The sequence below is a fragment of the Humulus lupulus genome, chromosome 3 (genome assembly GCF_963169125.1).
Source record: "Humulus lupulus chromosome 3, drHumLupu1.1, whole genome shotgun sequence".
Lineage (NCBI taxonomy): Eukaryota > Viridiplantae > Streptophyta > Magnoliopsida > Rosales > Cannabaceae > Humulus > Humulus lupulus.
Genome location: NC_084795.1, coordinates 91080183 through 91106721, shown reverse-complemented (window position 1 = coordinate 91106721; position 26539 = coordinate 91080183). Strand labels below are relative to the sequence as shown.

The following is a 26539-nucleotide window of genomic DNA, read 5'->3' as shown; positions in this document are numbered from 1 at the left end:
CAGAAGCTAGACACCAAGATGAGGAGCCTTCGGAGCAAGATCGTCACGGCGTCTGGGGGCACATTACCGATGAAGAGTTCGACTACGAGTCACCCTTCACGTGAGAAATCAAGTTGGAACGACTCCCGACTAACTTTGAAGAACCTCATATGACCCCTTATGAGGGAAATACGGACCCCAAATACCATCTAGGCGCGTTCAATGACCTAATGAAATTGAGAGGAATTAATAGCAGGACCAGGTGCCACTGCTTCGCTGTCACGTTAAAAGGACGTGCATACATATGGTTCAAGAAACTCCAACCAGGGTCTATTAAGTCATGGCAACAATTTTCTGATGAGTTCCTCCAACAACATCATGTCATACGCGATTATACCTTACCAGGAACTAGCCTCACTAATATAGAGCAAGGTGAAGGAGAGAGCTTGAAGAGCAACATCCACAGGTTCAACATGGAAGCGGCTAAAGTGAGAAGCCTGACTAGGGGAGAACTCAAGATGGCGGTCATGGTTGGAGTGCGTCCAGGCAGTAAGCTTTGGGATAATATGCTCAAAAGGGAGGTTGTAGACTTAGACAATTTCTATGAGCGGGCACAGAAGTACATTCGTGTCGAAGACGGCCATGAGAACTTGAAGGCATCCCTTGTCAAGCCCTCAGCCCCTGAAAGTTCAAATGACGCAAAAAAGAAAAGGGTGTATGAAGGCCTAAGAGATGACCACCAGAGGAAGCACAAACACGGAGGTAATCCCAGGCAAACATCCCACACCTTCTACACTGACCTGACACATACTAGGGAGCATATCTTCATAGCAAATGAGAATCAGGTTCCCTTCAGGAGACCCCCACCAATGAAGAGAGGTCGATCAAAGAGAGACCCTGGAAAGTACTGTCAGTATCATAAATACATTGGCCACACCACTGCAAAATGCACTCATTTAAAGGTGGAGATAAAGGAACTCATACACAGGGGACACTTGGGTAGATACATCTGAAGAGAAAATGAAAAACCAGATGATAGATCACCCTCGCCACAAATGCGAGACGTAGCCCCAAAAGTGCAAGGAGAGGTGAGGATGATCTTCGAAGGACCAGGATTCGGAGGAGAATCGAGAAAAGGGCGAGATAGGTATGCCAAGGAAGCAGGCGAAGCCCACCCTTATGCATGCTAAGCTTAGAACAACAACCCCCAAAAAACTTTGAAGGGTAAAATGACTCAGTAACCTTCAACGAAGAAGACGCGCGGGGTGTGCATTTCCCTCACAATGACCCCTTGGTGTTGATTGTTCAGCTTGCAAACATGAGGCTACATCGGGTCTTGGTGGACAATGGAAGCTCCGTAGACATCCTATATCGCCCGGCCTTAGAGAAGATGGGACTGTGTATCAAGAACCTAAAGCCCTGTGACACCTCCCTGTATGGGTTTACAGGAGACTTGATACAACCCCTGGGCACAATTGAGTTAGCCATCACCATAGGAGAGCCGCCAAGAAAGACCACTGTAATGACGAACTTTGTCATAGTACACTGTTCCTCGGCCTTCAACGCGGTATTAGGGAGACCCTCCCTGAGAGAATTGAAGGCGATAACCTCAGTATACCACTTGGCCATAAAATTCCCAACTCCTAGGGGGTGGCGAGCATGAAAGGGGAACATAAAGAAGCAAGGGAATGTTATAACATGTCCATTCGCACAGTCATGAGACCGCCAGAACTTATGGTGATGGTGGTGCATGGGGGCACAAACCCGAGAGAGTTCAACCCTGAAGTCACTGAGGAGATCAGAATTGATGGTTATGCATACGCGCCTGAGAGGGAACATCGGGTAAAGCTCCACTTTTAGTATAATAAATCAAAAGGGTTACCATAGTTAGCCCCCTAACAGCTATGAATTATAGGGGTAACTTAGATGCCCTGATATGTAGTAAGAACATCGTCGCCACAAATACCTATGTACTCTTCTTATTTTTAATGAATATGTTTTTTATTGGCATGTCACACCTCTCATTTATGTGAGCACATATCTAACTTTTGTACTTATCACCAACTGGAATCATCAAAGCACATGAGCAAAATGACCAAAGCGCCCGACGAGATGAATCTCGCCAACCACTTGGAAGGCAGGGTACACAGCCAAAAATAGTTCTAAAAGAGACCCTTAAAAAAAAATAAGGAAGAAAACCTTACAAGGCATCTCTCGAGTTCACAAGGATTAGCTACCCTTATGAACATCAAGAGGGTCAAAAGGTCCTACAGGAAGAGCCTCCTAATAAAGGTTGATACCTCCACAAGAGGAAAAGCCTCAAGAAGATCCTCCTAATAAAGGTTGATACCTCCACGAGAGGAAAGGCCTTAGGAAGAGCCTCCTAATAAAGGTTGATACCTCCACGGGAGGTAACGCCTCATGAAGAGCTTCCCAATAAAGGTTGATACCTCCACGGGAGGTAAGGCCTCAGGAAGAGCATCTACCAATAAGCCTAGAGCGGCCACCAAGCCGTCTAGCCAAAAAGGGTCCTAAAAGAGACCCTTGCAAAAATAGTACTATGCATAATGACGAGAAGGACGCTTCTCACAAGAAATAATAAGCGTGCGCAAAAGTATATAAAAGGACGACTAGAACCCAAAGGGTCAACATATCCTTATAGATACAATCAAGGTGCACCAAAGAGAGACCTATTAAACCCCTTCGTATGGGCTCCAAAGGACCTCAAGCATGATAAATAAAAAAGCATATAAAAAAAAAAAGACCTATCGAACCCTTTTTTGCGGGCTCAAAAGGACCTCAAACATAGAGGAACAAAAGCAAATAATCACATATATATACAAAATAAAGGAGTTGCGATAATATAGCAGGACTTATAAAAGTTCCAAAAAAATAAAAAAATGAATGAAAGGCTCAAGTGAGCATACAGCCAAATCGAATTAAATGATAATATCGCAGAAGCAGAATCTCAGGGCCTCCCGCCGCGAGCATTCCACTCAGCCACCTTAGCGACGGCGTGTTCACCAAAGGAGGAGAAATTGAAGTTAGGATTTTGCCTCCACATTCCATAGAGGGCGCGCTCTATGTATTTGTACTCAATTTTAGCCAAATTCGCCTCTAGGAGAGTGACCCTCTCCTGCAACATTGCGACCTTAGCTTCTGCTCCCCCAAGATCGGTCTCTAGGCGAGCAACATTCTCTTGCAGCATCACGGCCTTGGCATTCACCCTCTTCTTTTTTTTTCGACGATGAAGAAGCCTTCGCCAAGGCATTCTCAAGCTTAAGCTTGGTATCAGTGAGTTCCCTCTCGAGCTCCTGAACCCTGACCGTTAGACAGTCCCTTTCAGCATTCGACAAGGAGAGGTCTTGCGCCGAGTCGGCAAAGCGTTGGGCCACCAGAGAAGCCTGCACAAAAAAAAACACCCATATATAAGAAAAATAATAATAATGATGATGAGTAAACAAAGAATCCAAAACAAAGAAAAAAGAGTAAGGCCAATGTAAGACACATGAACTCACCCAAGTTGTGGAGCGCACAAGAGTCTCCCCAAGCTCCGACATGGCAAAATTCCTGAGACTTCTCCAATCAGTCCCAGGAAGACCCTCAGCGACCCGGGTATACCGTTGCCCATAAGAGGTCTCCATACGACCCACCCAAGGTGCCCCCTCCAAGTCAGGGGCATCTAGCTGGGTAAGGACAGATGACCTGCTCACCGAAGGATGAGGGGGCGTGGGAACACCGGGAAAATGAGCCCCCGACGGACCAGGACTGAGGGGAGCATGAGGAAGAGTATTGTATTCCTTAGAAAAGGGACACACGAAGCTCCCCAGCATGGCCTGCGGACCGCGGGAGTGAGAGGCTATGTCATGGTCCATAGGAGCCAAAGGAGGGCACCCCCTAGGAGACGGAGATGATCGACATGGTCGTCTGGGTTCTGGGGAAACCTCCTCGGGTACCCACTCCGCGTCACCCCTGTCAGAGTGATGCTCAGCTAAAGGTGCTTTCTTCCTTCATTCAAAAACGTGCCACAATGCATCAGGATCCAATACCGCGGATAAGTTGTGGCGATTCAGGTTTGCCACGGTGAAGAGGCGGGCGGCCATTTTCTTGGCGGGGTCGGCATCGAGGAGTTTGTCCACTGGCGTTGCCTCCGATCGGGGAATGTCAAGGTCACCAAACTCCTCTGCACAATCAACATAATTACCAATATACGCATAAGCTCCAAAATAACCAATTCAAAGTAAAAGGGAGACAAACTTGAAGTACTTACTTGGGGACGAGCGAAAGCGTTCACGTACGAAAAGGGGACCTTTTACGAAGAAAAAGTCTTGCTTCTAAGACCCCGGGTTTGATACAGAGCCCTCTATGAGGGAAACCTGGGAATTGGCCTTCTGTAAGAAACAAAAGCCCTTGGATTTAGGGGTTAGCATGAGGTTATACATAAAATGCACCTCTCGAGCTGTAGGATCGTGTTGGTTGAGCTCAGTAAATGCCATGTATAGGCAACTTAGGGTCAGCCAGCTCTTAGGCGCCAACTAGAGTGAAGCAAGGTCGAAGTGATTAAGCATCATGACGAAAAACGAGTGCAAAGGAATGGTCCCACCTACTTTCAAGATATGCTCACTCATGGCCATGTACCCCTGGGGGGGATTATCGGCCTGAAAAGTATTGGAAGGAACATACAACTTGTATTCCTTACCAATGTGATATTTAGCGTATAGCTCCAACAGCCGATTCTCCGACACATTGGACACAATAGAGGATGCCAATAAAGGACCAGAATCTTGCACCTCGGAAGCCACCTACCGTCGCACTCTCTTTGCCATATCTCCAAAACCAAAGGAAAAAGGTGAGGTAGAAACAGGGCACTTTACCCTCTATTTTTTCTTCCTAGCAAGGGTCTTCCACTGAGGCACTGAGTGTGGAAGCACTAAGCAAGGGTGAATTGAAAACAAGGGTTGAGGGGAACCCAGGATGACCCCATGACAACCATAAGGGGAGAACGGGGCAAGAGGTTCAAGCAGGAGATTTTCCTCCATGAACTCCAACTCCATCTGTAGATCCAAAAAGGGTCACCCTAAGGTTTGCTATGTGGTCGCTAAGGTCAAAGGGGAAAAAAACTCCATTGCCCCTCAAAACTGAGTCTATTTCGCTCTCCACTACCCAGATTTTATGCCTAAGTTCAGCCATATGCTCAAGGTGACGTATACGGGTCTGCCTCAAAGTGTCATAGTCTTGATGAGGGTCAATTTTGGGGGACTCCGAGTTTGAAGATAAGTCTACAAACTCAACCCCCGGAGGAGCACCAGACGACCCCTCACATGCCAGGGAACCTCGTCTTGTAGGTAATAAGGGTGCACGTGTAAATGAGGGGATTGCTACAAAACACAAAGGAATGGGCTCAAAACCTCTAGACACGAGCGCTCTAAATGACCAACTACGGGGTACAAACAAGGGCATGTAAATGGATCAACTCACAACGAGCTCTGGCCCAGGCAACCCATCCCGAGTAGTGCTAATTTGGACCCAATGAAATAAGAAAGAAAGAAAGTATACCTTATGTAAGAAAGATCGGGTGTGGTCATTGTTGAAGGAAGGCTGAAGGTCGAAAGTACCGTCACGGTCAAAAGGAGGACAAGGGTCCAAAGCACTGCCGTGATTGAACAAATGCGAAGGGTCGTAGATTCGCACCTGCAAAAATGAAGGAGAGAGGATTTTTAGTCCCCAAGGGCCTGTGCGGATATTAGCATAAAATAAATAAACTCAAATAATAGAAGGGAAGGACAATCAAAGTGAGGTTGTGGGGGATCGAACCCCTTACCTCTTGAAAGAAGTAAAGACTCCAAAACCACTAAGCTAAGAAGATAAGATGTAAATTATATATTTGAAGAAGAGGCTCTATTTATAAGAACCATAAGCTCATCTTAGCCATTGGATACAATGCTTGATTAATGGTCAAGAAGGGAGCTTGGCACTTTCCTTGGGATCTGCGGAGCACAATGATAGGCTTACATTCACCCTCAAAATCTCGCGGACATCCTAAATGCATCGCACCTTGAAGTCTACAAGAGAGCATGAAGACTCTCTCGTAGACTGAGGGGCAAGTGTGAACACCACAAATTGGACATGATCCTGAAAGACCCAGGCCTCACGCAAGGCCTTCACGAGATTGACCTGACTCACCCCACACGAGCCCAAGCTCACTTCACCTTGCTTACCTCGCTGAAGGTCCTATGGGCCCGTGCCTAGGTGTCGCACACCCAGGTGCCTCGTACCGCCAGCTGCGCGCTCAGGCACCTCGCGCCACTAGCCGCACTCCATCGTCTCGCAAGGCCACACAGGCGTGCCCAGGCGCCCAGGACCGCGCACCTCGCCTCGTCTCGCAAGCCTCACTTCACAGGAAGACCTCGCGCACCATCGTCTCGCAAGGCCACACAGACGTGCCCAAGACCGCGCGCCTCGCCTCATCTCGCAAGCCTCACTTCGCAGGAAGACCTCGCGCACCATCATCTCGCGAGGCCACACAGGCGTGCCTAGGACCGCGCGCCTCGCCTCGTCTCGCAAGCCTCACTTCACAGGAAGGCCTCGCGCACCATCGTCTCGCAAGGCCACACAGGCGTGCCCAGGACTGCGCACCTCGCCTCGTCTCGCGAAGCCACACAGGTGTGCCCAGGCTCCCAGGATCGTGCACCTTGCCTCAATTTGCGATATCTCACATCTCGCCCTTACAAACCAACTTGCAAAGTCCTCATCTCCCACGCCCCTATGATATAAGCATATGCCCCGCTGATGAGGCCCTTCTCTATTTTCTAAGGAAGGTGTCACTAGTGGGGTGCGACCCCCATATGCTTATCTCACTCAAGGCTACAAGTCCTCTTATACTTAGCAAAATAAAAAGGGGCTTGGAGCAAGGGTGTATCTTGGATATACGAGAGCAACCTTTAGGTACAAAGCACGCGTACTGGAACAGGTTGTATGACCATGAGGAGCACAGAGGCGTAACTCTAACGTCCGTATTAGACAGGTAGTGATAGTACAAGTTAGTACCAATGGTGGAGGCACTACCTGCACGTCTCTGACCATATATCAGGGCCGACACCACCACCACATGTGCCACTACGTCTGATGCCACTTCCCTGACAATGTACTTATGAACAATCTAGTCCCCTGGGACCACAATGTATTAGGGGTCATTAGAGCCCATTATAAAGGGAACCTCACTTCATCATTGAAGGGGGTTGGAAAAACATTGTAGCTTGGTATCAAGAAAAATACAAGTTCTTTTCTCCATTTCCTTTTGCAACTATTTTCTAAGTCTTATTAGGTTCTTGAAGTTCTTCATTTATAAGCTCTATACTTTGATTTTTCTGACTTAACATTGTTGACGAGTTCTCACCGTCAACACCCTTTCTCTCTCTAACTCGCAAAGATTACTAGTTTTCTCCAAGATCTTCATCAAGAAAGTTTGACTTGTTTGAAAACCAAGACTTGTTAATCTAAAGACTCATTCCACCATTATAGTAGCTTCAAACAATCTCTTATGAGAGACTAGGAATATAGTTTTTTGGACAACAATTCTATTAGGTCAAGTCTTCATGTTCACCTCTATTGATTTATTACATAAAATCATAACTTTATGATTTTATGTAATTAGGGTTTCTCTCAAGAAAGATCATCTCTTTCTTTTGACTTAAGTTGTGTTATTCTTCCATTATACATCAGATTATTTAGAGTTTAATTCTTTTGAATTTTCTTATTAATTATGTGATAATAAGCTATACTCCCAACAATATTTTTATCAAAACAGAAAGTGTGGGGACCAATTTCTCAAAAAAAAAAAATTGGAGAACAACTTACCAAATTAAATATATAAAGTTTAGAGATATACAAATAAGCATTTCCAAAACACAAAAATTAAAAAATATGATTCAATTTTTTATACATGAGCTTTATCTTTATGTACGACATCAATTATTTAAAAAAAAAATCAGTTTTGCCAAACATGGTTGATTTTTTAAATTCTTTTAAAAAAATTCTATGATAATGGTTAAAATATCACGAAGTTTCTTGGGAAAATACTATTGAATAATGTCTTTTTTTTTTCCAATAAATTATAGCGAGTAATGACTAGAACACTTGTTTACACATTATTTGTGCACAAAATGAAATGTAAATATTATTACACAACCATAATAAATTAGATTGTTCCAGTCTTAATAATTGTGTGACCACTCTTACGAAAAATCCCTTGTTACAAAGGAAGAATCACCAAAGAATCAAAATTTGGAGTGTCCTATTTTGGTTATTTTCGTTTGAGTAATTCGTTGTCGTTTTCAATTGCGTCGCCAATTTCAAAACGAAAAAAGTGACAAATGTAGAGGTTGTTCGTATGGAACTTGCGGTACAATCCAACAAATGAAAATGAAGAAGTCATAATAATCATTGTTAGAGCACTCTGAATGAAGTATCAGAGTAGTTATATTTATTATATAGTTAAATTATAACTAATAAGTACTAGATAAGTCATATAATAGATGTTTTATCCTTAATTTTTTTTTTTTATAGTATTTAGCTAGATTTATGTTATACTATTCATCATGTAAATATATTATATTATTATATCTCTTTTATATATATATATATATATTTTTGTAGATTTCATCATTTTTTTTTCTTTCTATATATATTAAATATATTTATATATTTATTAAAAGAGTTTTATTTATATTTTATAATATTATTATATTTAATTTTTTAATATATTTAATTTTTATTTTAGCACAAAATTACGTATACATATATACTTGATATAAAATATAACATATTTGTAAGTTATATTTTTTATAACAGAGAAGGTATATTAATGGAGGGAGTAAAACATTGTTTACTGAGAGATACAGTCTTAATCCGAGCACACTTCGCCTGGAGTAACGTAGAGGTATATGTATTCATGAATCGAACGTAGAATATGCTGTATTGTAATTTTTAAACTTTGATTGTTCTTAAAATCCTTCTTCTGATTCTTTTTGTGTCGCTTATGATGTTTTGATCCTACCCTTCAAACGCGATCTACACATATACTATACGCGACACGCTATAGCTGTTTTTCAAGCACAATGGGTTTGAAGTGGTTGCTTTGTTTTTTCTGATATACAAGGTCTGTAGCTGAAATTTCTTCTTTTTTGTTTGTTTTTACGGTTGTGGATTCATTAATCCATTCCAGCAGTTGCCGTATAAAAGAAACGAAGAGTTAAGAAGAAAAAAAAGTGTTGATTAGAGAGGTTTGGAGTTATTAGCTGAGGTACTGACACTCATGATATGTTTTCTCTATGAACTATTTAATGGTCATTTTCGTCTTGATAAATCTAAATATGAGCTCATTGTGTTTCTGTGATATGGGTCTGACTTTTTATTACATGTGGCTCTTCTTTCTGTTAAGCACATTATATGTTTGTTAAAATGCCTGAGAGAGACTGGTTTTATGAAATGTTAGATTTCTTGTTTCTTGAGTTGAGATTTATATCTTGCTTTATTTGCTAGCCTGTGATTGCTTTGTTCTTGACTTAAAAACTAAAATAACATCTTTTGTATTTATGTTGTGAATTTCGGTGTTTGTGTTTGATCAGAAAATAGAATGCCTTCTGCTGTGTTTATGCGATCACTGTCTCTGAATTCCGTGGCAGCTAGTAATACTTTAACATGTAATAGACCATATAGCTAACATCTTATTAATTTTCTCTCTTATAGGGAAGCTTATCGGTCCTTTTATTTAATCTGACAGGCATGCACATCTAAGTGTGAAGGCATAAATGGTTAATTTTCAGATGGATGAATTATTGAGGAATCAAATCTTTGCTATCCATGCAATTGCTGCTGCAGGGTCAGTGACATTAGGCAATGCTCTAACTTACCCTCTTGATACTGCCAAAGTCATTATTCAGGTTGGTTGTCCAACTTTCGTTATTCATCCTACCTATTTACTGTTCACCATTCGATAATCACTGATTCTATTTATTGTTTGCTTGAAAAAGAACCGTAGAGTCATCTGTTTCAAACTTAATTTATAAGTTCAAATGTTGAACAACAGGTTGGTTCTAGTTCTGGTAAACCATTGACGACCACTCGGGCTTTAGACAGGATCAAATATTTATCTGGCTATTCAGGTTATTCCCCATAAAATCCTTGCAATTTTTTTTTTCCCCAATTACCATTGACAACACTTAATTATAATGTAAAAGGTGAAAGTCTGCAATGTGAGTTACTTGTGAGGACGCATATTCTTTAAGCTGATAATCTGAGTTATATGGGTCCTCTTAAAATTCATTTATTTATTTTCCCCTCCAATTTACTTTGATAACATAGTGTAAAAGGTGGAAAATTTACAGTGTGAGTTATATTCTTGAAATTTTAATGGTTTGTTTGTGGCATACTATGATTCGTGAGATAATACAGAGACCAAATTTGACTATATATCAAAAATTGTTGTTTCAGTTTTAGGAATATTGTGCTTGCTATAATCTGATTTTATATGTACCTCAATGCTCTTTTTCTGAATGTTTAAAGTTCATGAGCACGTTGGCACGATTGTTAAGATAACTAAAAGGCGTGTCAATGTATAGTAGCTACTTTGGTCACATTATTAGTGCTTTTGCATCCTATTGATTTCACTGTTTTTTTAATTCCTTTTTAAATCTATTTTATATTATAAAGTTCAGATAAATGTTCAAACTTAACTATATTTTGTTCTGTGATGAATGTTTGTAGGTTTGTATAATGGTTTTGGTTGGTTAGCATTGGGAAGAAGTTTAGGAATTGGAGCTCGCTTTGGAACCTATGAAATCATGGCCGCTTATTTTAAAGGTTTTTCTTGCTTTTTCTGTTAATTGTTCCCTAAAGCAATATACTGCCTATTGATATTTCATTGTTTCACCAACAAAACGAGGACTGGTTTTCTTATAGAAAATTGGGAGTTAATTGGAATTTGTGGTAAAATAAATGATTAAACAATGAAAGAGAAAAGCTAGGTTTTCGTAAAACATTGATACTTATTTTCTGGCATTCTAACACTTTTTTCGTTGTTGCCAATACTATTTTTCAGATGGTCGACAATACAATTATTTATCTTTATCTGAGGCCTTTAGGTCGGGAATGGTAGCTGGAGTAGCTGAATCAGTTGTAAGCACTCCTTTTGAGCTCATGAAACTTCGTGCACAGGTGACTTCAGCTTCTCGTTCTTCAAACTATTCCTCTGTGAGAAAAAGGCGAGTCGTTGCACCACTTATTGAAAAATTACTACGTGGATATACCCCAGACAAAAAGGCATTAAACTATTCCGTTGATCTCTTATCAACACTGAGAAACAAACATACAAACATGACGGGTGCTTTGCAAGCCTATCCATGGATGATGACCGGGTCTGGGAGTCCACCATCAGTCACCAATGTTAGGAGACTACCTGATATTATATCTTTGGAAGGATGGAGTTCCTTATGGAGAGGTCTAAGGCCAGGTCTAGTTCGGGATTCTGTTTATGGTGGCATCTTCTTTACGACTTGGGAATTCCTACACCAAGCAATGGTTGACTGGAAGGCAGTTGGAATGAATCCAGTACCCAGGTTCTCAAAGTTGTTACCTTTTTGTTGCAGTTTTACAATTGATTGATAGCACTTACTTTTGCTTTGTATTGCTGAACAAAGTGATCCATTTCTTTTGTTACAATTGAAATGGATTTACATTCTGTTCAATAGCTTTGATCTTTGTGTTGTACTGTATCAAAGATGTATTGTCCAGTCAAATCAAAGTACCACTATCTACTACTTATTAACTGTAATTTTTTTTAAAAAAAAAAAAACTTGTGTGTTTGTGCATTGCTCTTGTATATGTTATGGATCTTTTTGCGTATTATATTCTTTATTTCATTAGCTGTGCCAATTTTAACTGTCGGTCTTCTATTAAAGTGGGCTTATTCTTTCTCAGTATGGGTGAAGACATTCCACTTTCTCCTTTTGCTGTTAGCTTTGCAGCTGGATTATCTGGCTCAGTTGCTGCTACTGCTTCACATTGTTTTGACACTGCCAAGTGCCGGTCCTTATGTACTGTGTTACCTAAGGTACGCCCAGATTTTTCATTAGATATAAAATTGTTTTGTGCTACCTGATGCCGTCGTCGCTTTACAGGACTGTTCTGCTTGCTTTCTGTCTAAACTTGATTTGGCCTTTTGATTGGAACACCAAAAAGTTTAAAGAATTTTTTTTTGTTCTAGCCATTATGTGATAAATACTAGTGTCATTTATTTATATATATGCATTGGGGTTCTATGTACTTTGCAGTTTGTGTCCTTGGAAAGGAAGTTTCTGAAATGGAAACGACCTGGGAGTAGGTTTGAGAAATGGACAGGGATTCACCCTGCAGATAGGAAAGTCCTGTTCAGTGGCATTGGATTGCGGATGGCTCGATGTGGAATTTCGTCCTTTGTGCTCGTTGGAAGTTATTTTTTGATCGTTGATCAACTGGTCTCGAGAGGAAATAGATTGACATAATTTTGCTTGTTTTCTTTTCTTGTTTCAAGAGAGACCATGTTTGAATTGGGCCTCAAATTTGTATTCTGTTTTTCATAGTTTTGGCAAACAGAAACTTACTATAGAAGAACAAAACAAAGCATTCATGTACTTGTAGTTGGTGGAGGATGAATAAGTTAATAAGAATATGAATAGAGAGCATTTGTATTGGGGAAATTTTGAGGTAAATGCCCTGAAATTTTTTAAAATGACAACTTAAGTTACTATCCCAAATATATGACAGTTTCAATTTTTTTAGACAAAAATATTTTTGGTATTCAAACACTACATCTCTCTCTCAATCTGAATTCTTTCTCTAACGTCTCTCATTCTCTCACACTTACTCTCTCTCTCATTCTAATCTTATAGATTTCGAAAAAATACCAAAATTTAAAAAAAAAAATCATTTGAAATGGTCATTTGACGAAAACTTTTGATGTTCATATCTTTTTACTCAAATCTATTTTATTTGTTTTTATTTTAATTTTGGTATTTTTTCAAGATCTACAAAATTACATCATGTAAAATCTTAAAATTTATATTAAGAACATACAATTTTGATAATCACATTTTGAATCATTAAAACATAAAAAAAAATGGAGAGAAATATTCGATGAGGTGCTTCAATGGTGATGGAAGGTGGCAACGCCAATAGAGAGGACGGTGGTAATGTTGGCGACAACGAGGGGAGGTGGTGCTCTACCGCCATGGGGAAGTTGTTGTGCCCGTGAGTGATGGAGAAGGGAGAGAGAGAGAAATTTGTGTGATGTTAAACCTGATATGTTTAGGCTTAATTTTAAATGAAATGGTTATTTTTTTCCAAAATATATTAGGAGGCACATTAGAGAAACTACAACGCGAAAGCTTAGATGAGAGCTTGTTGACCAAGACTCTGACAGACAACATGGTCAAGCATTGGAGTCCTTGGTTGCTTAAACAAAATTAAGGCACACGATGTTTTCCCTTTTTTTTTTATTGCATCCCTTTTTTTTATTGTATATATATGTATATATATAAATATATAAATGTAACATTTTACATATATAACAAATATGTGAATTTTGTTACCGTTTTTTATTACCGTTTTTTTTATAACCGTTTGTCACATAATTTCCTTTTATTATTTTTTCTATAAATACTCATTTATTTCATACATCTTCTTCCAAATTATCAATATCATAAAATTTCTTTTCTTACCAATGGATTCCAAAATTCTCCAAATACCAACTCCCAAAATTTAAATTTTCAATATTCTCAAGTTTTTCAAAATTCATCATTTTCTCCACATACCAATCCCCAAAATCCAAATTTTCAATATTCTCATTTCAATCAAAATTTTCAAAATACTCCCTCTACTAATCCTCAAAATCCAAATTTTCAATATTCTAAATTTAACCAAAGTTTTCCAAATTCTCAAAATTATCCTGTGTCCTCTTACGCTTACCAAAATTTTGGCTCTTTTGAGACACCCCAACAAGCTCTATTTTTCACACCAACAAATTCACTACCTGTTTAACGCCCAAAATGTGACTACACTAAGCGGTAGTTGTAGTAAGATCGGGCGGTCGATCCACAAGGAGGTAACCTAAAATCAAAAGGTTAGTAGAAAATAGCACAAAAAGTTAGTAACAAGAAGTAAATAAAATTGTAAATGGAAAGATGTTTGAGATTTTGGTATTGTATTTTGATAAAGTGATGAAATGAGATAAGTGAAATAAAGGTAAGATGTAATCAAGAGTTTGAGAAAATGAAAGGTTTCAAGAATCATCCAAATGCTTGTTTAGTTACTTGGTTACTTGATTTACAAAAATACACAAGTAAATAGTTCACATCCCAACATTTACTTGGAAAATCTAACATTAAAGTCCATAGTTTTTCTAACAAAAGTTCATTTGAGTTATAAAGTTCTTTACTTTAAAAGCACAATGTTAATCTTATGAAAAATCTAAAAATGACAAAATACCCAAGGGCAATAATGCAATAGAAAATTAGACATAAAATTATGTATCAATATTACTTTTACTAATTAGAAGCACATAGAAAGAGCATGACTAATCCTATATACTATTAGCATAAGTAAATAAAGATAACAAAATAAAGATAGAGATGAAAGAACATAAATAACTCAAATATATTACATTAAGAACATAGTAAATCAAAGTAGCAAAATAACATCACTTGCATATGGAATCATCCCTAACCTTCCTAGGAAGATTAGGCCATTATGCTCATGATTCTCACAAAATTCTAAGAAGAAAAATGAGAAGAAAGTGAGTGGAAATTTTGCTATAGTTTCTCTACTCTAAAAATTACATACCAAATGTGAAGAAAGTGTCCCTATTTATAGATGGAGAGAAGGACTAAAAAGAAATTAAATAATAATTTGGGGTTTACAAAATAAATCTGAAATATTAATAATAAAATATGATTTTGAAAAATCAAATCTTATTATTAATATTAACCTAGCTATTTTGGTGTATGGTCAAAATACCATTTTTCAAAAGCACCAAAAAAGATGAGCTTTAAAGCTCAAAATGGTAATTTTGCAAAGCCCAATACCCACAAAATATGGGTTGAAAGTGGCTGTGGCAGAAGTGGGTTTTGACCCACTCCAACCAATGAGAGTGCGACACGTAGGCAGCTGGCTGGGGTGAATTGGGTTGGGCTTTCGTACTGGTCTTCAGCTACATTGGAGTTGCAAAAGAAGGCAAGGCCTTCATTGGGCCTCAGCTGTACATAATCGGATTGGCCTTCATTGGGCCTCAGCAAAAGATGGTACATAATATGCATATATGTGTCAAGGAGGCTGAATGTCACATTCACGTTGATGGAAAATATGCATATATGTGCATATGGTCAATGAAGGTGGAGATAGATGGCGCAAGCTGGAGGAGCTGCCTGGGACATGTGGCAGGCTGGGAGCGCGACAAGTGGCTGCTGGAGAGAAGGGAAAGCTTTGGGCCTGTGGTGCTTTGGGCCGAATTTCTGGGTTCAATTTTTGCAAAAATTCCAACTTTTCCTCCTTTATTTCTTTATTTATTCTTTCTTTTCTTTATGCCAAAATGCACTTTAATTCCTACAAAATAACAATAAATTAAATTCTAATAAAATATTTTCATTTATAAAATAAATCATATTAATTCCATGAAAATATTAATTAAAACTTAATTTATTTTGACAATTAAAATCAACAAATGTACATTTTTCACCACTAATCACTACCATATGCCTTTCATATGCCTTCCCTACACCAACTCGAAATGGTTTCAAGAAATTACAGGCCAAGTATGGAAAAGTCTAGTATTGATTTGAATCGTGAAACATAATCAAAATCTGTCTCTGAAACCCAATCTGAATATGGTGTTGAAGGGTTGGAAAATGTAGTTCTACACAAAGAAGATGAATCAAGGCATAAATGTAAAGTCAAATGGAGCAAGGAAGCTATTATACTTTTGATAAGTGGATGGCTTAATACATCTGAGGATGCCATTGTGGGGAGTGACCAAACTTCTACACATTTTTGGGCTCAGATCGCAGAATACTACAACACCAACCAAAAAGGCGAGCAAGCAAAGAACTGGAAGGCAATGCAAAGATCATTGGAACAAGATGAATCAAAAGGTGGCGCGTTTCAATGGGTGTTATAAACGAGTACAACAAGCACATTATAGTGGTTGGTCTGATGAGCAAATTCTTGAGAATGCACATAATTATACAAATCTGAAAATAACAACTCAAATTTTCTGCTTGTGGATTGTTGGAGATTGCTAAAGGATGAGCCGAAATGGAATACAATATACCAACCAAAATGTGGTAAGAGAACAAAGGTGTCAGAATCAGGGGCATTTACTTCTTCTTCCAATGCAGACATCAGTGATGATGAAGTACGTGAAGTGCGCCCTACTGGCCAAAAAGCAGCGAAGAGAAAAGGGAAGGAAAAAAAAGACACGCATACTAGATTTATAGGGATTAGTGAACGGAAAGCATCTGCATTAGAGAAATTGGTGGCGATAAAGGAGAAAGAGGTAGAAGATAATAGGATGACAAAATACATGGATTGTCTCATCATGGAGACGTCACATATGACTCCTGGACAAAAGAAAGATCATGAAAACTTGTGTACTTATATTAAGAATAATATCCTGAAGTTGTAATTGCTATGTATTTTTATCAACAACATTATTATGTATTTTATTTTATTTAAATAAATTATCATTTATTTTAACGACTATATTTTAAAGGCTACATTTTAATGGCTATATTTTAACGGCTACATATATATGTCACCATGTCTATAAATACCAAATTTCAATCTTCTTTTTACTCAACTCTCCATTCAATCCTTCATTTTACTCTCTCATTCATCTTTCATTCCCAAATATCATATACTCTAAGTTCGACAATGGATTCGCCAAATTCTCCGAATCCATACGACAATATGAGTCTAGAGGATATCATAATTGCAGAGTGTACTGACGATCATGATGATCAATATTTCAAAGCCCTCATGGATAGAAGTAGATCAACAAGACAAGGAAGAAAGAGAGCCCACATTGATAGGGGTCATGTAGAAGGACACCAACGTTTGTTCGATGACTACTTTTCTGATGAACCGGTGTATACAGAATATCAATTTCGAAGAAGATTTAGAATGCGTAGACATGTATTCCTACAAATAGTGTAAGCTCTAGAAAATCATTCGAAGTATTTCCATATGAGGTTTGATGCAGTCGGTAGAAGGGGGCTTTCGCCATTACAGAAGTGCACTGCTGCTATGCGAATGCTGTCATATGGAGCGTCTGACAATTATGTTGATGAGTATGTTCGAATTGGTGAAACTACTGCTATTGAATGTCTAGTCAATTTCGTTCGAGGAGTGAATGATATTTTTGGGACCGAATATTGAAGATGGCCTAATGTTGGGGACATTCGTCGCTTAATTCAAATGGGGGAGGTGCGTGGTTTTCCAGGCATGTTGGGAAGCATTGATTGTATGCACTGGGAATGGAAAATTTTCCCAGTTGCATGGAAAGGCCAATTCACGTGAGGTGATCACGGCAGACCAACAATCATGCTCGAAGCAGTTGTCGCAAGATCTTTGGATATGACATGCATTTTTTGGTGTTCTAGGATCGAATAATGATCACAACATGTTAAATCAATCCCCAATATTCACTGATATCTTACAAGGGCAAGCTCCGAGAGTTGAGTTTACGATAAATGGCACACAATACAAAAAGTGGTACTATCTAGCAGATGGTATCTATCCAGAGTGGGGTACATTAGTTAAAACTATCCCACTGCCTCAAGGAGAGAAAAGAAAATTATTTGCCCGATGCCAAGAAGCGGTACGCAAAGATGTTGAGCGAGCATTCAAAGTACTTCAATCTCGTTTTGCTATTGTACGAGGACCAGCACGTTTTTGGCAAAGAGATGTTCTCAAAGATATTATGTATGCATGCATCATATTGCACAACATTTTTGTCGATGATGATAGAGATGCATACGAGAGTTTGTTTGATTTTAATTATGATGACGGCCCCGCCGGCATCCTAATGGTTGAAGTATTGCATTGACCTATTTCTGACTTCCTGACAATGCTTCAAAGAAATGCTGAAATTCGTGATAGAAACATTCATCTCAATCTTCAAGCGAACTTGGTAGAGCACATATGGTCAAAATTTGGAAATCATTTAAATTAGCATTTTTTTTAATTATGTTAGAATGATTAATTATGATTATGTCATTTTATAAGCTCCTTTAAATTTCATCTAATTTAAATTTTATGTAATATTTATTTATATTAATATATGAATTTAAAAAATTTAGTGTGACGATATTTATAATTACAAAATAATATATTAAATAATAATGTGTAGGGTCATAGTTGACAACTTTTTGGGTGGCTTAGCATTTAAGCATTTTTATGAAAAAAGTTGTCAAAAGTGATGTGGATGAGAGAGAAAATAAAAAATTATATTTTTGGATGATTTAGATGTGTTAAGCAACTAATAGGGTAACCACTATTGGAGTTGCTCTTAGTGAAAGAAATCTTTATATTGGCATATTAAAAAATTTCTATATAATCTATATCTTCTATATAATAAGTGTGTAGATAACAGAAATTATTAGTTTTAACAGTTTTTTATTTTTTTAATGTTAACTTTAACGGAATATTCTTATATTTAACAGAATATTCTTATATTTAATGGTAATTTGTAAACACTTAAACTTAAATAATTAAACAAATTAAAATAAGATATTTTTTAGAGATCTCGCAATGATAATTATTTAAAAATAATAAATAATTAAATAAATTAAAATAGGATATTTTTTAGAGATCTTACAATGATAATTATTTAAAAATAATAAATAATTAAACAAATTAAAATATTATATTTTTGAGATATTTTACAATGATAATTATTTAAAAACAATAAAATCATACGTTTTATAACTTAAATAAAATTTAATTAAATGTAAACTCACTTATTAGAATAATATCATATTAAATATATAATATAATCTACTGTCAATTATGAACAAATTACCTTTTTTAAAAATTAACAAGAAACTTAAATTTAAAATCCACATATAATATTTAATATTACATTAAATATATAATATATAATTTCTTGTTGTCACTCTCAAATTAAAAAACTACAACAAACATAAACTTAAACAAAAATAAATTAATTATTTAATTAAAATAAGATATTTATTTGAAATTTATATGACATTAATATAAATTTTTAAAAAAATAATTAATAAATTATATAAATAAAACTAATCAAACGTGCATATTGCACGTTACTTGTATCTAGTATATGTATATATAAAGGAGAGATTCAAAGAGATGATGATGTGGCACTCTAAAATTACTCCAAACTATTTTTTCTATTTTCTCATTTAATCTAATTTTTTTTATTCATTTTAAATATTTAAAAAAATAAAGTTTAAATAATCTATATATATAAAGGAGAGCTTCAATGAGATGATGATATGACACTCTAAAAGTACTCCAAACTATTTTTTCTATTTTCTCCTTTAATCTAATTTTTATTAATAATTATTTAAACTTTATTTTTTTAGATATTTGAAATTCCGTTTTTTATGATTACCAACTTAATTATTCAAATTAAATAATTAATTGTTGAACTGTTACAAAAATGTTTAAACAGACACAAAGACTATTTGAACAAAAATCAGGTATGTTTAAACAGTTTGTGACCAGAAGATAAAAACGAACATAAAGTAAAGAACACACGAATTTTTACGTGGTATCAGCAATCGTCCACGAGGTCACGCCCAGATAATGAAATTTATTAGAAGAATATCTAAACGATTACAAAACCAAATTGACTTATACAAATAAAGACTCCCTCTTGAATTTGTCGCAACTGTTGTAATCTAAACTCCTAATCAAATTTCTGAAGTGCTAAGATCTTGAACTCCCTTCAAATCATAACACTTGCACTTTTCCTCCCAAAAAGTGACTCACGAACAAGACTTCTCCCGAAACTTGATGACCAATGTCCAAGTGTGTTCAACCTGCACAATTAACACAAAGAAAACAATACAGAAGTACACTGTAATAAACCACTAAGAACTTGTTGGACTCAAGTTCTTCACATAATAAAAAGTCTCTCTAAAACTTGAAAAATATTTGGAAAATAATACACCAAGAGAGATGATCAAAAAACCAATGATCTAAGGATGATTATATACTTTTTAGAATACCTTTAGGTCGTGGAAAACAAACCAGAAACCAATCAGCCAATAAATGGAAAATCTTCCAAAACAGGAAAGTCAGAATCTGTTCAAACAGACTGGCAATCCGTTCAAACAGATTCATTGAACCTGGACAGTTTTTAAACCAGTTTCCCTAAATAAATAAGAAAACTATATATACTTTACCTCTGCAAGCTGTACACGATTTCTGGACAAATAAATCAGATCAAAAAATAAATATCAATAATTTCCATTTCAAGAAAAGATATTCTTTTATAGGAAATTATATATTTATTTTATTAACATATGTATAATAATCTGATTATAAAAAGACACATTTCAAAAAAACAGGAAACTACCCATTTTTGAAATTTACCACTCAATATTACAAAACAGGAAACTACCCATTTCGAAAATACTCATTTAATTAATTTTGTCAATACTGTCAAATATGTCAATAAAGGATTTTACAATCTCCCCCTTTGGCAATTTGATAGACAAAATTAATTCAAAAACTTGCAACACAAATGTTAGTGATAAGTAAAGAGAAAGAACTCCCCCTGAAAACATGCATTAACTTATAACAAACATGTAAAGAGACTAGACTTAACTCCCCCTCAAAATAAGAAGGTCCAGAGTTAAACAAAACAACAAACAAGCAGGTTTTGGAAAGTATATACTCTCCCCCTTTGTGTCTTTCAAAGAAGCCAAAGAACAATAAACCATAAAACAAAAGAGAGTATCAAAGTTTAATTGACAAAAACTAAAATTAAACAACTGGATCTTTGGACAGAGATTGAACAACCTCCAACACAGAACGTTGCAGTCCTTCAATTGACATCACTCGAGTAGTCAAAGAATCAACAGAGGCTCGAACAGCAGCTATTTCTGTTGCAACAAGTCCTGAATCTGTGGCAATAGAGGAGGCATGAGGAATGTCATCCGAGGCAATCTTCAGAGATTGGGGCTTGACTTTCTTGGTGGATGGAGCAGCAGTGGCTTCAGTAGGAGGAGCAGAGGCCTTGTAGGAAGCAGCAGTAGTGGGTGCCACCAAGTCTTCTTGATCATGTTGGAGATCTTTTTTCTGCATACTCAACACTTTATAAATAACTTGAGGAAAAGGAAGATTCAAGTTTTTCCTATTACCTTTGCGAAACCCAATGATTTGATCATGAATAACCAAAGCCAAATTTATATCAAGATCGGTCCCCACCTTGTACAAAAATGAAGCCATATCAAAAGAGATAGTGGCGGTGTGAGAAGTGGGCTTCCAATTAGTTGTGGCAAACTTATGGAGGACAACATAAGTGTAGGTGAGATTAGAGACCGAGATGACTGTATTAGATGGCCATACCATTTTTTGCCCTACCAATTCAGTAATAACCGTGTCCTTGTCAAGAGAGGCAACATCATCATCATCCTCGACATCAAGGGGAAGATGCAAAGCAAGGGCAATGTCTTGAGGAGAAAAAGAGAACCAATGACCCCTAACAAACACTTTATTATACAAAGAAGATTTAGGTTTAATAATTTCATTAGTAAGATTGGCATAGAATTCATTGACTATTCTATCCACAAAACCAGTAAATTTGACCAAAGAACCTGTCCATTTTCGATCTTGAAGCATTGTTAGCACACCATAAGGCCGATGATCACTCAAGACATAATTTCTCTCAATGATAAATTTCCTTTGAGCATAGAGAATCATATCACGAGCATTATCATTATAACAAAAAGTTGAAGAATAAGGTTTGAAATTTACACCTGAACGTTTTGGAGAAGGTGTAGGATCAGAAATAGGTCTCTTCCCTTTAGCTTTGGATGTCAAAGGAGTTGCAATTGGGTCTGAGTCAGATTCGACTTCTTGTTCAGAGGGGACAATGTCTTCTTTTTCTGGCTCATCAGACTCAGCCTCTGATTATGCATTGTCAGGAACCGTTTCATCAGATAAGGTGGTATCACGGGTTGCTTTAGATTCAGACTTTTCTTCCTCAGGGTTAGATTCAGAGGAAGACAGAGATGGGGGATGAGCCTTCAATCTTTTCTTGGCAGCAATCAAGGGGGAAGAAGACGTGTCCAACCCCAATTTCCTTTTGGGAGTTACAGAATTTTTCTTGGACTGGCTCAACTTCAAGGGCAATTTGAGCAACCCAGCAGCAGCAGCTTTAGAAGAAGATGAAACAAATTTTGATTTTGCCCTAGCCGCCAGAGAAGAATCAATCGGAAGAGGAGATGGGTCTTTGGCTCGAGAGGGCACCACCACTTCAGATGGTGGTGCAACATCGACAATGTCAGCTGAGATATCTGGAAATACCATGGGGTGTTCATGAGAGAGGGAGAATACCTTCTTGCGTGCCTTGGATTTGCAAGTCTTTCCAACAGATGAGGCAGGTGCTGGAACAGATGGAGCCGCCGTTGACACAGATGGAGGTGGCGATGGAGAGGGCATCTTCCTGGATTGAGAAGCATGAGTCTTCTTAGAGGAAGCACCACGAGTTCTCACCATTTTTTTTTCTCTGAAAAATAGAAAGCACTTACAAAAAAATGAGAGAATAAAAATAGAAGAAGAAGAAGTGACTTGGAGAGATCGTGGGTGAGAAGAAAAAGGGTAATGGCAAGCTTTTTAAAGACAACACTTACCCAATTTGGACACCCACGGCAAAAAGAGGTTTCCCTTTTTTTTTATTAAAAAATTGTTTTAATTAAACAAGAAAAGGAAACAATCTTAAAGATACACGATCTACATAAAACCTTACCTTTTTTTTATTTAATAAAAGGAAATAGATATAAAATGACAATCCGAAAAAGGTAACCAAAAAAGATACCCCACAGATCTTCTTATTGACCTTTTCCTTTTTTTCTTTTTAACAATTCTAAACAAGGTACAAGACAATAAAGATACAAATCATGGTATTCCAAATTGAGAAAGAAGACAAAAATAAATTCATTGGAGACAAAGAATATATTAAATCACACAAAATAAATGCATAATTTCACATAATTACCCCAATGATTCGGTTCACCATGAAATTCCTTGTCAAAATTTTTATTATTATTATTTTTTATTTTCATTTTATATATATGCACAAAAATAAAAACTCAACCCAAAAAAAAATTATGCTTTGATCAATGTGAGTTATCCTAATAAGAAGAAAATTAAGCAAATGAAAATAAGTGTTAGTGTATACCATGGATAAGAACACTTGTGAAAATAAAAATTAGAAAGAATATTCGAGAAAAATAAACTACAATTCAGTCACAAGCACATATTCTTAAGTGAATCAATCAACATGTATGAGACTTACACACATTTTTTAATTTTTATAAACTGTGTACAATTTTTTTATTGCATTGTTTCAAGCATAAGTGTGTGACAGTGTATGCAAGGGAACATTGCCCAATGACAAATAAGTCTTTTTCGAAATTAAAAATAATTGTATCCCATGAAGACGCTGTCACACTACACCAGTGGTAGCCCTTTTCTATGGTAGCGTATTCTCTTCATAACTCTGAATTACAAAGTTCCAACTTACTCAAAAGACGGCTTTCATACACTGATGTATGCAGCTCTATTCTTTCACAGGAGCTTGAAACAATGCTACACAAAAGGAAGCTCAAACATTAAACATTGATTAATTTACTCGAATATGCCTAGGAGGAATTGATTAAATTTCTCTCAAGAATATACAACCAAAGGTTCATAAACACAAGTCATATTATCCAGCTTGACACACAACAAAATTTTCAAATTGATTGATAATTTTCTTAACCTTAAATAACACACATTTGATCAAGCGGATAATACCATAACAAGACAATTTAAAGAGAACAAACCCCCAAAGATTTTCGGAGGAAATCAAAGCGAACCGAATCAAGAGCTTTAGTGAAAATATCAGCAATTTGTTTATGTGTTTCAATATATTCCAAGACAAGAACTTTATTTTCAACTAATTCTCTTATGAAATGATGACGAATATCAATATGTTTAGTACGGGAATGTTGCACAGGATTTTTTGAAATATTAATTGCACTTGTATTATCACAAAAAATAGTTAAAGTGTCAAGATCAAACACATAATCCATCATCATTTGCTTCATCCACAAAAGTTGTGCACAACAACTTCCTGCTGCAATGTATTCGGCCTCAGCTGTTGAGAGAGAAATAGAATTCTGTTTCTTGCTGTGCCAAGAGACTAGATTATTTCCCAAGAAGAAACATCCTCCACTCGTGCTTTTTCTGTCATCAGTGTTACCTGCCCAATCAGCATCACTAAAGCACACTAGATTAGGGTTAGTTTCTTTTGAATACCAAATACCATAATCAGCATTCCCATGAACATATCGAATGATTCTTTTGACAGCTGTAACATGAGACTCCATGGGATTTCCTTGGTACCTGGCACACACACCAACACTATAACTTAAATCAGGTCGACTAGCAGTGAGATAAAGAATACTACCAATCATGCTCCTATACAGTGTAGGATCAACTTTGACACCATTTTCATCTTTGGATAGCTTTACAGTTGTTCCCATTGGTGTTCTGGCAATCTTTGAACTTTCAAGTCCAAACTTTTTGACCAGGTTCTTAGCATATTTGCTTTGAGAAACAAATGTGCCTTCATCTAACTGCTTGACTTGCAAACCTAAGAAATAAGTCAATTCTCCCACCATGCTCATTTCAAATTCCTCTTTCATTTGTTTCACAAATACCTGCACCTCATTGTCAGAAGTAGATCCAAACACAATATCATCAACATAAATATGAGCAATGATTATGTTAGATTTAATATTTTTGATAAACAAAGTTTTATCTACTCCACCCCTTTTGTATCCATGAGAAACAAGAAATTGAGTGAGTCTCTCATACCAAGCCCGAGAGGCTTGTTTCAAACCGTAAATAGCTTTCTCCAACTTGTACACATGATCAGGTGCATGGGGATCTTCAAATCCTTTAGGTTGTTCAACATATACCTCTTCATTCAAGATCCCATTGAGAAATGCGGATTTGACATCCATTTGGAACAACCTGAAACCAATCAAACAAGAAATAGACAATAATAATCTAATTGATTCAAGTCTTGCAACAGGTGCAAATGTTTCATCAAAGTCTATTCCTTCCACTTTTGTGTACCCTTGTGCCACTAATCTTGCTTTATTTCGCACAATTGTACCAAATTCATCATATTTATTCTTAAAAATCCATTTAGTGCCAATAATATTGGTATGCAACAGTCTTGGCACAAGGATCAACACTTTGTTTCTAAAAAATTGTTCCAATTCCTCATGCATAGCTTTAATCCAATTTTCATCAGTTAAAGCTTCTTTCACATTTTTAGGCTTAATTAGAGATAAGAAACAAACAAATTGAACAACATTACTAAACCTTCTCCGTGTTACCATCCTGTCTTTTGGATTTCCAAGTATTAAATCAGCTGGATGATTTAACTTAACTCTGGTTGATGGTTCCTTTTGGACTTCATCCAAAATAATATCTGGAAATTTCTTTTCTGTCTGTTCAGAATCAGTTTCATCGGATTTGCGATCTATTGGAACAGATGGACCAGGCGTTGCAACGGTAGTATCACTGACACAGGCTTCTTCGTGTTTTTCAGTAGGTTCATCAATAAACCTTTCAATTTCTTCCTCAGTAGAAAACTCAGAAAAATCCCTGGAATCATCAATAACAACGTTAGCCGACTCCATTACAGTTTGGGTTCTCATGTTATACACACGATAAGCCCTACTGTTAGTGGAGTATCCAATAAACACACCTTCATCACTCTTAGCATCAAATTTACCAAGATTTTCTCTATCTCTCAAAATGTAACAAACACATCCAAAAACATGAAAGTAAGCCACACTTGGTTTCTTACCTTTCCAAATTTCATAAGATGTTTTAGATGTACCTGGACGGAGAAAAACACGATTTATGATATAGAAAGCAGTGTTAATTGCTTCTGCCCATAACCATTTGGTCAATTTTGTGCTATTTAGCATCACTCTAGCCATTTCTTGAAGAGTGCGGTTTTTTCTTTCTACAACTCCATTCTGTTGAGGAGTTTTGGGAGCTGAAAACTCATGAGAGATACCTGCAGACTTACAAAAATCATCATAGATTGAATTCTCAAATTCTTTACCATGATCACTTCTTATACGAACAATTTTTCCAATGTTGCAATCTTTTTCAACTTTTAATTTCAAGCAAAGAGTTTTAAAGGCAACAAAAGTGTCAGATTTTTCTTTCAAGAAATCCACCCAAGTATATCTAG

General features: G+C 36.9%; 2 protein-coding genes across 9 annotated transcripts; one reads left to right on the top strand and one right to left on the bottom strand.

Annotated features, from left to right (window-relative positions):
* The first annotated feature begins 8822 nt into the window (after positions 1–8822).
* On the top strand, positions 8823–12698 carry LOC133822962 (uncharacterized). 8 transcript variants are annotated; one of them, XM_062255452.1, is made up of 8 exons: positions 8855–8917; positions 9080–9136; positions 9761–9920; positions 10067–10142; positions 10744–10839; positions 11078–11594; positions 11956–12088; positions 12309–12698. In XM_062255452.1, the coding sequence occupies exons 3-8, from the start codon at positions 9789–9791 to the stop codon at positions 12516–12518; spliced, it is 1164 nt and encodes a 387-aa protein (XP_062111436.1). In that variant the 5' UTR covers positions 8855–8917; positions 9080–9136; positions 9761–9788; the 3' UTR covers positions 12519–12698. The 8 variants fall into 8 exon arrangements, with proteins under 8 accessions (XP_062111437.1, XP_062111433.1, XP_062111436.1 ...); XM_062255450.1 differs by lacking the exon at positions 9080–9136 and adding an exon at positions 9203–9280 and having other exon boundaries at positions 8865–8917; XM_062255448.1 differs by lacking the exon at positions 9080–9136 and adding an exon at positions 9203–9280 and having other exon boundaries at positions 8884–8917; positions 9727–9920.
* Positions 12699–21036: 8338 nt separating this feature from the next.
* LOC133824663 (uncharacterized) lies at positions 21037–22773 on the bottom strand. Its single transcript, XM_062257625.1, has 2 exons — positions 22230–22773; positions 21037–22181 (listed from the first exon to the last, which is right to left on the bottom strand). The coding sequence occupies exons 1-2, from the start codon at positions 22771–22773 to the stop codon at positions 21037–21039; spliced, it is 1689 nt and encodes a 562-aa protein (XP_062113609.1).
* Positions 22774–26539: the final 3766 nt, after the last annotated feature.